The sequence below is a fragment of the Apostichopus japonicus genome, chromosome 20 (assembly GCF_037975245.1).
Source record: "Apostichopus japonicus isolate 1M-3 chromosome 20, ASM3797524v1, whole genome shotgun sequence".
NCBI classification, from domain to species: Eukaryota; Metazoa; Echinodermata; class Holothuroidea; order Aspidochirotida; family Stichopodidae; genus Apostichopus; species Apostichopus japonicus.
In genome coordinates, this window is record NC_092580.1 from 5,867,670 (window position 1) to 5,882,779 (window position 15,110).

At 35.8% G+C, this 15,110-nt stretch overlaps 1 protein-coding gene across 5 annotated transcripts in view; it reads right to left on the reverse strand.

The window, feature by feature from the left end:
* The window catches only part of LOC139961051 (uncharacterized), a 45,551-nt gene that overhangs the window by 15,550 nt on the left and 14,891 nt on the right, over positions 1 to 15,110 (reverse strand). For 2 of the 5 annotated variants that reach the window (XM_071959882.1, XM_071959881.1), the window contains exons 13-19: positions 14,432 to 14,579; positions 12,194 to 13,639; positions 10,379 to 10,745; positions 9,873 to 9,929; positions 8,175 to 8,201; positions 5,448 to 5,565; positions 4,831 to 5,140 (exon numbers count right to left, since the gene is read on the reverse strand). In XM_071959882.1, coding sequence (XP_071815983.1) covers positions 4,831 to 5,140; positions 5,448 to 5,565; positions 8,175 to 8,201; positions 9,873 to 9,929; positions 10,379 to 10,745; positions 12,194 to 13,639; positions 14,432 to 14,579 — 2,473 coding nt within the window. The remainder of the gene's footprint in view (positions 1 to 4,830; positions 5,141 to 5,447; positions 5,566 to 8,174; positions 8,202 to 9,872; positions 9,930 to 10,378; positions 10,746 to 12,193; positions 13,640 to 14,431; positions 14,580 to 15,110) is intronic. The other 3 variants (XM_071959884.1, XM_071959883.1, XM_071959885.1) reach the window with 3 other exon arrangements.

Below are 15,110 nucleotides of genomic sequence, written 5' to 3' on the forward strand. Positions count from 1 at the left end.
TGAAAAGTTCTGCTTAAAGTTAGTAAAACTTGATGAGTAAAACAAAAGTTGACAACAAAAACCATACAAATAAAAAGAAACATTCAAATGTGAGTTTGTTTTTCATTCATATTCTTTAAGTACAACAAGATGCATACAAAAACATGTTAAATACAAAGGACATTATCATGGTCAAATTCAAAATTATAACGCATGAACAAGAAATACAAGGAAAAGCAAAATAAATAAAAACAGATTGCAGTAAAGTACTGTCATACTTTTCAGACCATGTATTTCAATACATCTAGTAAAAGGCTTGAAAGGCAATTTTCAATAAACAAGAAGCTTCTTAAAACAAGAAAAATTGTTGCGTTCTTTGGGAAAACTGCTGCTGTTGCTTTTGAGAAAGGGACATAATCAGAAAGGTTACGGCTAAAACACTGAAACTTATTATTTTATTTTTTTTAGTAACAAAAAGTGTTCTTTTTCGTTGGATAAAAAAATATTACAAGGGAATAAGCACCAATTTAAATTTCCCATTGTTTATTTAAGTTTAACATACTTTATATTATTTTTATCATGAAACTTGTATTATGTTATTGGAATCAAGTTTCAATAAAGCCACAGAAAGCTATCGAGAAAGGTGTGTTTGTAAATTCCCCGAAGTTGTGTTTACTGTCATTAAATACCATCTAAATAGGTTGATCTATTGACAAAGATACTAAACCTTTTACTTGCATTATATTGACTATAACATATGTGGATACACGAAGCTATGTGGATACATGAAGCTATGTGGATACATGAAACTGCTCTATGGGATTTTACTATGCCTATGGTATAGATTTGTACATAGTTTTAGTTCGTGTCAGTTTCTGATAAAGTCACCTGATCATACATTAACAGTATAGAAACAATTTGCCATGTTACAGTTTTGTCACGTTTAATGTTCCAGAAATTCTTTTACAGTACAGAACATTAATAACATGACAGATTCTTGTGCATTTACCTTATGAAAACAGGCTAGCATAATTACTTAATAGTTTGATATCATAAACAGAGCAAGCTATCTAGATGGGCAATAGATTAATACCTTTGACATTCCTCATAATATTTGCATTTTCCACTTGACAACTTGATTGCCAGATGAAAGAATTTAAAGGTCAGGCTTTAACAGCACATATGCTTGCATCCTTCTAGTATTGGCTAAAACACAGCCTACCACGGGGGAAAACCCTTCTTACAAACTAAAACTTTTATTATCATCAAAGAACATACAAGTCTTAAAAGCAGATTGTAGAATATTGTAAAAAGTTTTGGCTGTGTAAGTCAATTTCATGGATTTCAAGCACATCATCTGTCAAGGTGAACAAGTTTTGTGTCATTCATGACACTACATCAATGTTTACGTTTACAAACCTGGATTGTCTGTTAAATTACAAGACCATTAACACATCTCTTCATGTAGATTATATGCTTTATCAATGGGTCCTAACCGTCTCCTTGCATAACAGGAACCATAGATAGTTTTGTCTTTTATCTATGAGTCTCTCCAAACCTTGAAATCTATTGTGCCTTGTTCAAATGATTTCTACCAAAAGCAAATATATAAACTGATGAGATGTTGACCTGACCAATGTTACACTGTGTAATTAATAGCCTATGACCAGATGTTTAAATTATCTACAAGTCCCAATTACTGTTGTTTATCTGAACTGAAATTCCATAAAATGTTATGTAAGCAATAACAGACTGTTTCCATCACCTGATTTAGTCTTGTTATGTTTTGACTGCAATTATAAGAGCAAAACAGACATATTTTGGGTTGTGTTTTTGATGAAGTTGTTGTCTTGTCATGGTGCAACCACACCTCTTACTTTCAGTTAACCCCAGCATGCGTTTTAAAGGATTAGTTCAGGTGTCACAAATGTTTATCTTATATGAATGAGGACAATAAAAGAAACCCAATAGTGAAGAAATTATTCAAATATCTTTTTCCGTTTAGGAGATATTCAAGTTTAAAGTTCTATCTGATTGTGTAGAAACTGCTGAAATCAGACTAGCTGTGACGTCATATCCTCACATTTGTGAAAAGTCTTTGTTATTATATTAAAATATTTTGTAAGATTTTATGACTTACAACCAAAAGATATGTCAGGAGATCTCATATGTGTCAAGGGAAGTATTTGAGATTTAACATCTGAAGAATGTTTGATTATATTTTGTTAGATTTTTGAGAAAAAAAATGTAGTTAGTTTTTAATGAAATATATTGACACATGTTAAGGAAGTGAGGATGTGACATCACACCTTCACAGTTAGTCTTTCTACACCAGTCATTTGCAAAGAAATTTTGAAATCTTCAAAGTGTGATATCTCCTTAACAGAGAATGCTACCATGGTAGTTTCTTCAATATTCTGTTTGTCTTTTTAAGCTCTTTCATACAAGATAGACATGTCAAACACCTGAACCAATCCTTTAAGTCAGTTTAAATCCTATTGTTACTTCTAGATAACTCTTTTTATATTAGATAACTCTTTTCATTTGTACATACTGCTCACACAGCAGGTTTCAAAGTCAAATACATATATGAGCAAACAGCTAATAATTCCAATTAAATATTGCAAAGTTAACTGTAGCTGATTCAAGCTCTTGTCTTCAAACAGAACTCATTGATTGATCTCATGTCATAGCAATACATGCATCTCTCTAAGTTGTAGCTGAATAAACCACACATGTGCCAGTTTTTACAATAATAAGCTAAATGACATGTAAAAATGCCTTTTGGAAACTGTAATTTGTAAAAATATGAAACAGCAGCCCATAATTTATATAACTTTGGTTCAGAGAGGGTTACAATCAGAACTGTGAACATCTGTCTTGTGATGTCACATGAGGCCGCACACAAGTTGCATACAAATTAACCTATAGTGCATTATTTTACAAGTGGAATTTATTGGAGATCCAAGCAAACAGCTCTTATATGACAGACCAGCTCTCTTATAACAGAAACATTGATTTCATGTTACTTGGCCTTTAATGAAGTCAAGGGCTTGAAGGACAGCTAGACTATCAGTCTAATTTGATTCTGGCTGTACATTTCTGTCAAAGATATCACTCCATACCTGAGAACCACTATGTTGTTTCTGAACTGCAATTCAATATTTCTTTCTTTTGACATGGGGAAGGGGGTGGAGCCAGGGGAGGGGGATTGGTAGAGGCACCAAGCAATTTCTGCAATTCCCAGGAAGAAAGTATTAAAGGTAGCAATAACACTGGATATTCTAGTTGACTTGTACATGGATAGGAGTGAATTCCACATAAACATTCCCCACATATGGATGTATACTGGATTCAGAATTTTAATGAATTCATGTGTTTGGGTATATAAACTTATATTCATTTGCCTACACGGTGCCGCACACAGAGACAGTTTACCAGGGAAAATCAATCAAACCACAAAAAAGTTTAATCTTTAGATATCATTTGTTTTAAAGCAGTTAATAGTTAACAGAGCCTACTAAGAAGGTGACCTTAATATTTATATCACGGGAGAAAAACTGTATTGAGTGAAGGTGTTAAATTGTGAAATCCAAATGATGAACAGCGTCACTTGCATTTCACGACTAAGGATATAATTCCCAAGTAAGCTGCAAATTGCTTGGTTTCTCAAGAATCATTGTCATACAGATAATACAAAGAATTTCTTCTAGCCTATAGATTACAATTTTGCAGCCAGCTAATAGTTAGTTGATTTGCTTGATGACAATATCACCTACCACACAACTCATATCAACATTGTAAGGCTAGCCCTCACAGCATCTGCTGTGAAACTGTATTTTGTAAACAGGTTCAGCAGTCTACAGTTGCCCCTAATTTGTAATGTGTGAGGTTACATTGTCATGTCATCATAAATCATATCAGATCTTCTTGAGAGCAAGAAGAGGAACCAATTTCAAGAAAATTGTATTATTTCTTTGCAATTTGAGAATTTACTGTATTTTTGACCAAAAAAATTGAATTTCAGTTATGATTAGCTGCATATTTATCAGTTGACGGAGTGTTATTGAACTATCAAGGTAAAATGAAGGTAAAGAATGTTTGTTAGTAACTGTGCTAAACTGATGAAACAGAGGAACTCCAGAATATAAGGAATAAACAGAGCCTTTAATGCGTCTATTATCACAAAATGATTGGAACAAGTTCTACTAGAAGAAAGAAATGGCATGAATAGAAAGTTAACAAACACAGAATCTGCTTCCAGAGATATGGACAAGAAGAATCATGACAAAGAAGACTAAATTGTTCAACTCTTTCTCAGATAAAACCCTGATTAAACCAATGATTTTCATTTATTTTGAGAGCACAGAAAACTTTTCCTCCACATGTCCTCTTTAAATAGACTTCACTTGATGTATAGATTTGCTCAATACAGATGTTTAATAAGCTTCAGGGGATTATTCCACACTTTTCTAGGATATCAACACCTGCAAAAACCATAAGGATAACATCACTATACCAGTAATACATTTATATTCACTTGGAGGACCAGACCAACTTTTTTAATTTCCCTCCATAGGCAGGTATCCACTTGTCAAAAAGATGCAATCCTTTAGGAAGGTTTGGAGAGAGCAATCGATAAACCAATGTTGAGCTTGGATTCTGATCTGAAGACAGAGCTTGTAAGAGATTTATCTTTTCCTTGGAATCTGACATTGTCCATAACTCTTGAAAAAATGATGATTGTCAGTAAAAATGACTTGGTATAATAAAACGGTTGTGAGTTAATGAGTGCAAGATGTTATAAACTGTGCCGATGATAAGATCTATGGTAAGATTTTTTGGTCTTACTGTCAGATCTGTGCTTAGGCACCTTGGATCTAGAAGAGGGGGAATGTCTTTGATCTTTGGCTTTGTGATGATAGTAAGATGGTTGGCCCACACTGACACCGTCTTCACTGGTAAGGTCACCCTGGAAACTCGTCCCGTCTTCTATGATGCTAGACTTTGACCTACCAGAATCTGACTTGGGAGGAGGACTTGGAGAGTGGTTGCTACTGGTCGAAACAGACCCTCTGGGTGAATCACCCTGCCGAGGAGACGACCTCTGAGAAATTGAACGTTGCTTCTCGTGGGTGAGTGGTCTAGCCACTTCTTGCACCTGTGCAAAACACAAGATGGGATATTCATCAAGATATTAAAACTAGAAACTTATTACCAAGGTTTTATACTTTCAATAAATGACGGACCAGGGTGAAGAGGTGAGGTGACAATAGCCTATATTTCCAGTAGAATTCAAGGGCGACTATCGTTCATTACAGTTAAGTGAAGGGGAAGGGTCAAAACCACTGAGCTAGCACAGAAAAATTATTTATGATTGTAACACTTCCTTCCTTTGCCAACACTATCACATTCCATTTCAAGGCCTACTTTTGTAAGACACTTCTAATTGCTAGTATAAAACTTACCTTTCTTAAAGCACCATACTGTATCTGAGAGTTGCCAGGATTCTGTGTGTGAAGGGTGTTAAGAACTATTTCCTGGAGATGAACCTCTTGCTGTGTTGGAGGACTTATTTCGTACTCGCTGTTCAAAAGTAAGAGAAAACCTGTCTATATTGACTAATATGAAAATGGCAGAAAGGAACTCACATATCATAGAAGAAAATGCATCATTTAACAAAAAAACCTGCCTGTAGAAACTTGTTGATCTAAGGTGACCTTTAACTTCCACCAAAAAAAAAGAAAAGAGGGTTCATTTACTTAAAGTGGTGAAACTGCACAGCAATGTATTGCATGTATCCTTTATACATACCAAAATGACCAAGATGCTGTCAAAGTATCAAATTGTAACACACTTAACTAGCTTTTAAAGTAAGCATGCTATAACTTTGGACTATTTCATTTTTATTACAATCTTTAGAGAAATAGAAATGTAAACTTGTGAGAAAATGTCAAGATTGCAATGATTCCCATATGATTAATTCACATTAATGAAAATAATTCATTAGTTTCAAAAATAAAGCTACTAGAGTATATTATATGTAGGGTTATAGATTTATAATAATAAATCTATGAGGGAAGATGTTTAGTGTCCGTACTAACCTCTTGTTTTAAATTTAGATTGTAAGTAGAAACTAATGATTAATTCAAACATGCATAATGAGAAACAAATGGCTCAAATGAGTAACGCTTCACATTCTGTCCATTTCAAACTGTACAGTACTTACTACATGACACATTAAAAGCTATTTGTTTAGAAAATATAGAAAAAAAGTTAGAGCCAAAAGAAAGAAATTGATTAATTTGCTTGTGTTTAAATTTCAATCAGTTACCTCAGAATACCATGTCCTGCTCTTCATGTTCTAATAAACCATTCTCTGCTCTTTTAAAAGTTATTTGCATAATTTCCTAGTCACTTATTTTTCACAAATCTGTCTTCAAGATTGCTGTATTCAATTATACAATTCAGTAACAATTCGCAACATTTTCAATTTCACAAACCCGGGTATTGTAGAATAATTGATCACTGAAGAGAGAAAATGTTTGCCTTTTTGAGAACTTTACTAATAAGCACAAAAGCATTATATGTGAGAGCAGAGAGTAGCTGGTTATTGATTGCAGAGTTTGAGAGTAAATTATATTGCTGTCAAATTTTCTTGAACAGAAACTACCTTGCTAGTTAGTGGCATTAATGTCACAGGGACATGTTAGATCTTGAGAAAGTATGATTCAATTGGAAAGACAAAGTACACTAGCACACTGTCAATAACCACTCTAGACCACCCATACTCTTTCACAGTGAATGTAATTGTCCAAGGCTACTTTACATATAAGAATCAGGACTGGAGGTGCTTAGGCTCATTAACATCTTTTTGCACAAGTAGAAACACTTCAGAGAGCACCCTCAGAATACATGATGTGCTAATGAGTGATTATGTTGAAGTATACAATTATGACATAAACTTAAACATCTGGGTTGTTTCATTCATTATGTCTGTAATCTACCAGACTGGTCTTGAGAATAGATAGTGTTGCTTGGTTATGTGCCCAAGTTCTATCTTTGGTGATTTTTCTTAAAAAGTAACAGTTCTAAACAAATTTCAATCTTGAGATAACTTGAAAGGTTAAACATAGAAGAAGCAATTTATGTAAGCATCAGTAGTAACACAATATATTCTGTTATATTTTTAAGTAAATTTAATGTTAGTTGCTATATACTGAGTGAAAACAGGAACATTGACAGCAGTAAATGTAGCTGAATGATTGATACAAAACAACATAGAAAGCAACAGGTTCAGTTGGGATTGATCATGCAAGCTTGAGCATATAGAATTGTGCCTGCTAATGCAGACTTTGGGAAGAGGAAGTTGCAAGCATTTGACTTTTGGCTGGTAACATTGTACCATTAGGCTACTCTCGGATGAGTAATTACTAGATGGTTAGCAACAACCAAGTCCCAAAAGGAGTGTATTCATACAATATATTAAGATCTCATGTAGGAGTTAGTTTGAAGTATGTCCTGGTATGATAAGTATTGGTTCTCAACACATAACCCCAAAATAGGATTGATACCAATTATATTTATTATTAACATTTCATTTCTTCAGGCATTAATTTTTATTCTCTTTCCAGATTTTCTGATCAGTATGCTGTTAACAATCTTTCCTTTTCTATTACAAACATGAAAATCTCAAGGTATCAACTACACAGAGCATTGTCCTAGGTAATTCACTATTTATAGATATGAGAAAATAGCCAAACTGTAAAAGGTAATGTCAGTTTTGAATTCATATAGAAACTTGTTTTCAAGCACAAAGAAAGTTTTGACTAGAAAAAGATTAGAAGCAATGACCTTTGGAATAGAAGTGGTAGCTCATAATTGTGCTTGTTTGAATCCCAGTCTAGCCAAGAATTTCTATTCTCAAGAAAAACAAATTTCTATTCGCAAAAAAGATTTTGTTTTGTAGTTCTTAAGTCAGTTTTTTTCATTACGAACATGTTTTGGTTTGTTGGAAGGAACAGTAATTACAAAGCAGTATAAGTTCAGTTCAGTATAAGTTAATTAAACTTTAGATTAAGTAGGTTATTGAGCTGTCAGCAGCATTAAGCATTAACCGCAATACTGGGTTACACGCTTAAGGTAGTGTTAGTAAGATGAGATTAATCTAACAACACCAAGTCCCTACAACATACTTCTGCACTTCAGATGCGACCATCTTCCTAATAGTGGAAAGAGAGAAAAGAAAAGGGTACACAAGCTGTCATTGCATCTCTTCAGGAGGAGTGTTGCAGCTGTAACCTAGAAGCATCCAGGAATGACACCCATAGTCATGAACCTCAACTCATTCTAAACTTACCCCACATAACCTTAAGTCATAGATTGCTACATGCTCTGGTTTACAGAAACCTTGATTATACTCATGGTTCTACATGGCATTCCTCTTAAAAATCAGTGAACCATTTAATGCATCTGCATGTTGCTGAAACATAAACCAAGATGGAAAAGGGCAGAACTTACTAGCACTTAAACAATGGTTTCTGTTTTCATTCAAGTAGTTCTTGCATGAACACATTTCTATATGAGTTCATCCAGTTCATTATTTAGGATCTAGGTAAATCAATTTCTGTTTGAATTGTTGGGACCACAGAAAATGTAACTCAATATTACCTGTTTCTACTTAACCTTCACCATATAATCCCATTTATCTACCAACTAATCACTTCAATAACAACCGATTCCTTGGCTCCACCGATATGAGTGCAGTGATGACAAAACAAAGTACTATTAATATTAACTTGGTGCCAATTTATCCCTGTACTAAATTTTGAAGCTTAGACTCTTGCTAGAAAGAAGTTTGGTAAGTCTTATTAAATAAAGAGTCAAAATAACAGATTATGCCTAGTTTTTCCTTCTCATGGACAACTTTAAATGTATTTTGTAAAAATAAAGTTTATAAAGGGCAACACCATCTCCTCACAACAACAGAATACCTTGGTGCTGTCATTGCTATTTTCATCCTGTGCTCTACCAATATTAGGTTGCACTGGCACATCATCTTTCTGCTTATTCCATGAAACTAGTTTCCACATAAACAGTCTCTAGAGATGACATTACTTGGCAGAACAGTTGTGAAGGTTTTTCATGCACACACAGAGTGATGTTGTGCAACAATTCACATATTTAACATACTCTTTGAAACAAGTCAACTGCAATACAAAACACTGCTTAACAACAACACAACAAAATTTCAAAACATGCACATATTATCAAACAAATGTAAACAAGCAACTGGCACCGTTTCCCTCACAACAAGTTGGCTACTATGCAATCAAACATGGGTATGGATCTCACTTTCTTTTTGAAAGATTGTATCAAAGTTTCCCATAAATAACTTCACACCAGATATGAAATCTTTCCTAAGATTCAATTATAGCAGATTGTGTAACTTTATGATGACTCAGAAGCAGAGACAGCATCAATTATAAAAGGGAGTCTAGCCTTAGTTACTTCTAATTTTGAAGCCAAAATTTTGAAGCCAAAACTCTTGCTAGGAAGAAAAAGATTGTTAATTGTGAACAATACCGACGATGCAGCATCTAACAGTTGCTTGAAGTGAAGTCCAGGAGGCTGAACATTCTTCAAAATCAGTAGCAATAATAGAACTGTGAATCAGTGATTCACAAAAGGGTTAGAAGCTAACCAACATGTGTGACCATTCACAGACAATGCTGTTGCACTAAGGTTGATCTCTTCAAACAATGGATAACTGCTACAAAGTTGAGAATTTGGAGCTGGTCGTAATAACTGATGCTATATATGTTAGCAATGCAATAAGGAAACACATGCAGTATTAAGTATACATAGCTCAGTGGGTCAAAGGTCAAACTCACATTGCCAACCCTGATCCTGGGATAGGCTTTAGGGCTCCTCTGGTTTTGACAAACTTCCTATAAAAATAGATTGAGGAAGGGATAGAACATGGAATTTCAACAGAAAACTTGTACAATGTATGATACGTAGCAGCCTTTCAGAGACATAAAAGTATGAGATGCGATTTTGTAATATCTTGAAGAAGCTATCAAAATATTGATATAGGGAGATAACCACCAGCTAGTTACAAAACACCTTAGTATCAGCTTGTAAATAATGCAATGATGCCTGACAGCAATCTTTGTGGCCCACCTGGATTTATCTCCAAGTTGCATAACATGGACACAGCATTCACATTCTTGCATGATGCAAATAATTGTTATCATAATATAACACATTATATGTTTATCTGCAAAAACAAAGAATGTTCATATGCAATGTTGTTCTTTTTGAGAGCTCAAAAGCCAGTAAAAGGAATAACCCATAACATCAATAGTTCTCATTAGGGAGGGACAGAATGACTCACCTTGTGATACCATGGAGAACTGATTTGACCAATGCATATAGATCCGGGGGCCCTCCTTGAGATTGGTTTGACACTGGAGGGCCTTTAATTGTGACAGTCAGCTGGTCGTTCAAGTCCCCTTTCACTATGACATTGCGGGACCACTGAGCTTCACTACCAACTTGTGGATTCATAGCAGAAAGTTCATTGCACTTGTCCCAGGGTGGCGGTGACTCTGGGGTTTCCGGTGGGATTTCTTTGTGCACTAAACTCAGTGTTTCCCAAGGAGGGGGAGACTGAGGTGTAGCTGGCACACTGGAAGAGGTGGTATTCCTGGACACAGTTGACAATATAGAAGCCAGTTTGGTCATTGGATCTCCAGCATCACCTTAATGTGGAAATAAAAACTCATCAATCTCAATCTACTGAAAATTACAATGCTACAAATTTAGTTATAAAATAAAGATAACAGAGGCCCTTCGAAGGATGTGTTACACAAATTTCATGACCAACATGCAATAATATGCTTGTAAACAAGTTGTATGCATGTACCAACAGCTGAGAGAAAAGGCACCAGCAGCACAACCACCAGACAGGTCAGATTTGGCTAGGGGAGGATCGGAGGAGATAGAGGTGAAAAGAGGTAACAGCTGCAATCCTCAAGAAGATAATGTAGTAGTTTAGATAACATGTGAACCAGAATGCAAAAATGCATCAAAGATTTGCTGATGTAATCTTCATGATTCTGATATAATGTATAGTGAGGGTGTACAACATACTTGATCTTAGTAATACAGTGAAAAGCATTGAGAAGGTGACACAAACTAACTATGACACAGGCTGTCCTGAAATGACCATCGACCTCAAGAACAGGCTTCTTGTACTAAATGTGATTCATCAACATACTACATGACATCTGTCCATGTTGAAATATTGTGTAAATTATGGTTTTCACAATTTGACCCCTGGTGAACTCAAACTCCCATTGACCTCTGCCCACAACATTAGGCTTCTTGTACTCATATGGTACAATCACATAACAAATATGCCATCTACCCAACTTCCCTTGCGATATTAGTGTAGAGAGACCAGGAGTAAATATTTAGGGTTTGTTGACTTCAAATGACCTTTGACCTCCACCAAAAACAATAGGCTCCTTAAATTTAATATGGTTCATCTACAACCAAATATAAGATCTGTCCAACGTTCCCTTCTTGCAATATCACAATTTGACCTGTTGTACCCAAAATGACCTTTGACTTCCACAAAAAAACAATATTTTAGGCTTCTTGTACACAATATGGTTCTACTAAACACTAAATATGAAATTGGTCTAACCTTCTCTTCTTCAGATATCGTGTTTGCAAGCTGGGCATCACAAACGCACACACACACTTCCACACATACGCCATCATGAATGCAAAGGTTATGATTATCATCGAAACCAAAAATGTGAAAATTCATTCTTGCACAACTGTTGCCATCTAAAAGCAGTTATTGTATAAAACAAAGATTTAAGCCAAAACAATGATAACTAATATGAAACAACTAAACCTTTGCAGCTGATCAACTATGTCACTACTGGAGAGGACATTTTAAACACTCACAGCAAACTTTGATATAACTTAAAAACAACAGATATAGGATACAGTAACCGTCATGTGTCCAACACCACTGTTAATGTAACTGCAGCCCTAAATTTCTGAACAGTTGGAAAAACAATGTCTTTTCTTAAAATTTCTTACTTACACTTGGACAGATGATTTCGGTCTAACAGTGAATAACTCCAATATCTTATGATACTTGCATATAGCATTCTCTCTTTGAAGCACCCACCTGTTCTAAGCCTCTTTGAAGAAGAGAGATACCCTCCTCCATCTTCAACCTGCCTCTTGTTATTGTTTTCCACATCTGAGGTCATAGATGTGTCATAGGAAGTGGATGGTCCTGGGTCTAGCCCTTCTGAGACCTCTGGATACTGTTGCATAAGTGAATGAGGAAAGGGAAAGCCAGATCCTGATGGACTTTGGCCCTGGACCCGACCTAATATTGATCTCAATGAATCTAATGTCAGACCAGCTGGAGAGAGAGGATCAGGACCCACAGGGGACTCTCCTCCGGGGTCTTCAGGAGGGATGTCCTGCTGCTGGAGGTGAGGGCTTGAGAGAATGTTCTTTAGGTAATCAAAAATCTGGGCAGATTCTTGAATGGGCTTCCTGTCAAGATCCATTACCAGAGGTGGTTGAGCAGGGAATTCCCCATCGGGAGAATTAAAGTATGGTTCAGATTCATTGGCACTGACATAATCATAAGTAGAATGATCAGGGGTAGTAGGTTGGTGCTGGCTCAGCGAAGGATTGGGAGTGACCATTCCTATCGAGTCTTGTTCGGCGGAGAAAGTGGGCATCTGTACGGCTGGCGAGAGTGCTTTCAGTTTTTCTGCAACTCTCTGTCTCTGAAAGCTGACCTTCAACTGCTCTGCCTGCTTGAGACCGGCTCGCTCCTGCAGTAACATTTCTAAGTTACCCTTCAGTTCAGATATCCTTGTCTGGTATCCCTTCACTGCCTCTGTAGTACCTGAGACGTCAGAGGATGACGCAGACATGGAAACAATCTTCTCCTTGACCTTCACCAGTTCTGTCAACTGATTGATCTTATGATTAATATCTGGTAATGCAGAATTCTGAGAAAACATTCTGGTGGGCTTTGGAGGATAGGTAAACTTTTGTTCATCCTGTAACTCTGACGACCCACCCTGTTTATCACCCTGTTTGACCCTTGCCCTATTGCTCTCATCAGATGTGTCCTTTGTTAGTGTCCTTGGGTCTTGTTGTGTCTGTGGTGGTGGCGGACTGTCTTCTTCAATTGGAGAGAAACTGCCTTCCACATGTTCCAGTCTACCTGAATGGAAGGGTACTTGTTCTACAGTGGGAACAATTTGAGGTGCCTCCACCACCTGAGGCAGATGATTTTGACTAGGCTTCATGTCTTTCACTATGCTGTTGGTGGCATCCTTCAGAACTGTATCCGTGTTAATGTTCCTGTTGTTACCATCTTTTGAAACCTCACCCGGAGGAGGATCCTTGCTCTCACTGACAGAGTTTCGAATTGCACTTCTCAAGGGGGTCTTCTTTTTGACTTTTTCTCCCGAGTAGAAACTGGTCATATGTTGGAATACCTTCCCAATATCTGCCTTACAATTAGCAGTCTTTGATTGACTTACGACCGGTAACTGAGGCTTTTCATCTTCTACTCTGGATGCAGCCTTTTTCAGTCCTATATCTAAAATTAAAAAGTAGAAGATCAATAAATATTAAGAATATCAATCAAGGATAATGTGAAAACTGGCAAAAGTATTGAAATAGACAAGAAATTGGGTTAGAACAGCCCCCCAAACTCATACCTTAGGATAGCAAGTCCTAGCTATGATATGAGTTGTCACCCTCAACAAAGAGAATCTTCTTTTCAATCAGCCCTTTTCTATCTACTTCTTTACTCTTTAAAAATTTAAGAATTATTTTTGCAAAGAAATTCAATATTTGTTACTTTTAGTCCATTAGAACAGAATATCAAAACTTGTATTCTCAACACAAAAATGAATAAAAGAGGTTTCAATGACTGATCTGTTAATCATAAAGAGAGTTCATGAAGTCAACTGCTAGACTAGAAATCTCAGAAAAGATGTTATAAATAATATACAGAGACATTATGAATGGTATAGTCATTTCACTGCTTAACTGTAATGGAAGCCATCTGGGGTAGGATTGTCTAATGAAAGTAGAAAACAGGCCTCAAATGTCATTTCTTAAGATTAGGCTTCAACCACTGAGCATCAGTGTGTCTAGTAAGAAATGCCACATTCAGTCTTCGATATATAACCAACTGTATCATTTTTTTGGCTCAATATGTAATGTCTTTGCACTGAAAGTACAGAAATATGGCAACTGAGAACTTCAACTTTACACAAACTTGACAATTTTGAAACTAAATCTTTCTCTAATGTGTCACATCAGCAGCCACTGCCACATAGCTTTAATACATACAGCTCTAAAGACTGGCGTTAATATTTCCTACCTGTCAAAATTCTGAAAGAACTTCTGTTTGATACAAACAATACGTGGAGCACACATGTTTTGACAGACTTAGTGACCCCTAATTCTTCAGTCAGAGTACATGGTGGCAGTACAAACAACAATTTGTTGTCAATCTTCTTCTGCAAGGCCTGTTAAAAAAAAAAACATGCAGTGTGTATGGTCAGCTCTTTGACTTCATTTATTGCCAATCCCAGGATTTATTTTCAAGCAGAGACATCTCAATTATCACAACAACAAAAAATAAGAATTATAACCTATTCATGACTACTTTCTGAAAGTTTTAGAAATGAAACACGTTGGAAATCTTGGGGACAATAAATTTGATCTTTAAATAAAGAGCATAACTAGTCCATGAACACTGACAGAAATAATGCTAGTATTTGAGAAAATATTCAGATATTTGGAAGATGCTTTTAAGAAGGCCTTTAAATATCCACAGCAACAATAAATAGGGAAGGGTAAATTCAAACAAGTCTTTGTAGACAAAATTCATTTTAACAACAATCCAAAGTACATATCAACCTGATATATTTATCACAATTTTCACTCTTTTCCTGTAATAACCTTACCTGGAATGTGTACTCAACTCCCTCTTCACTATCATTTAGTGTGTCATTCCACTAAACGTGGCAACGCAGTGTGCAAGATAAATGGAAAAA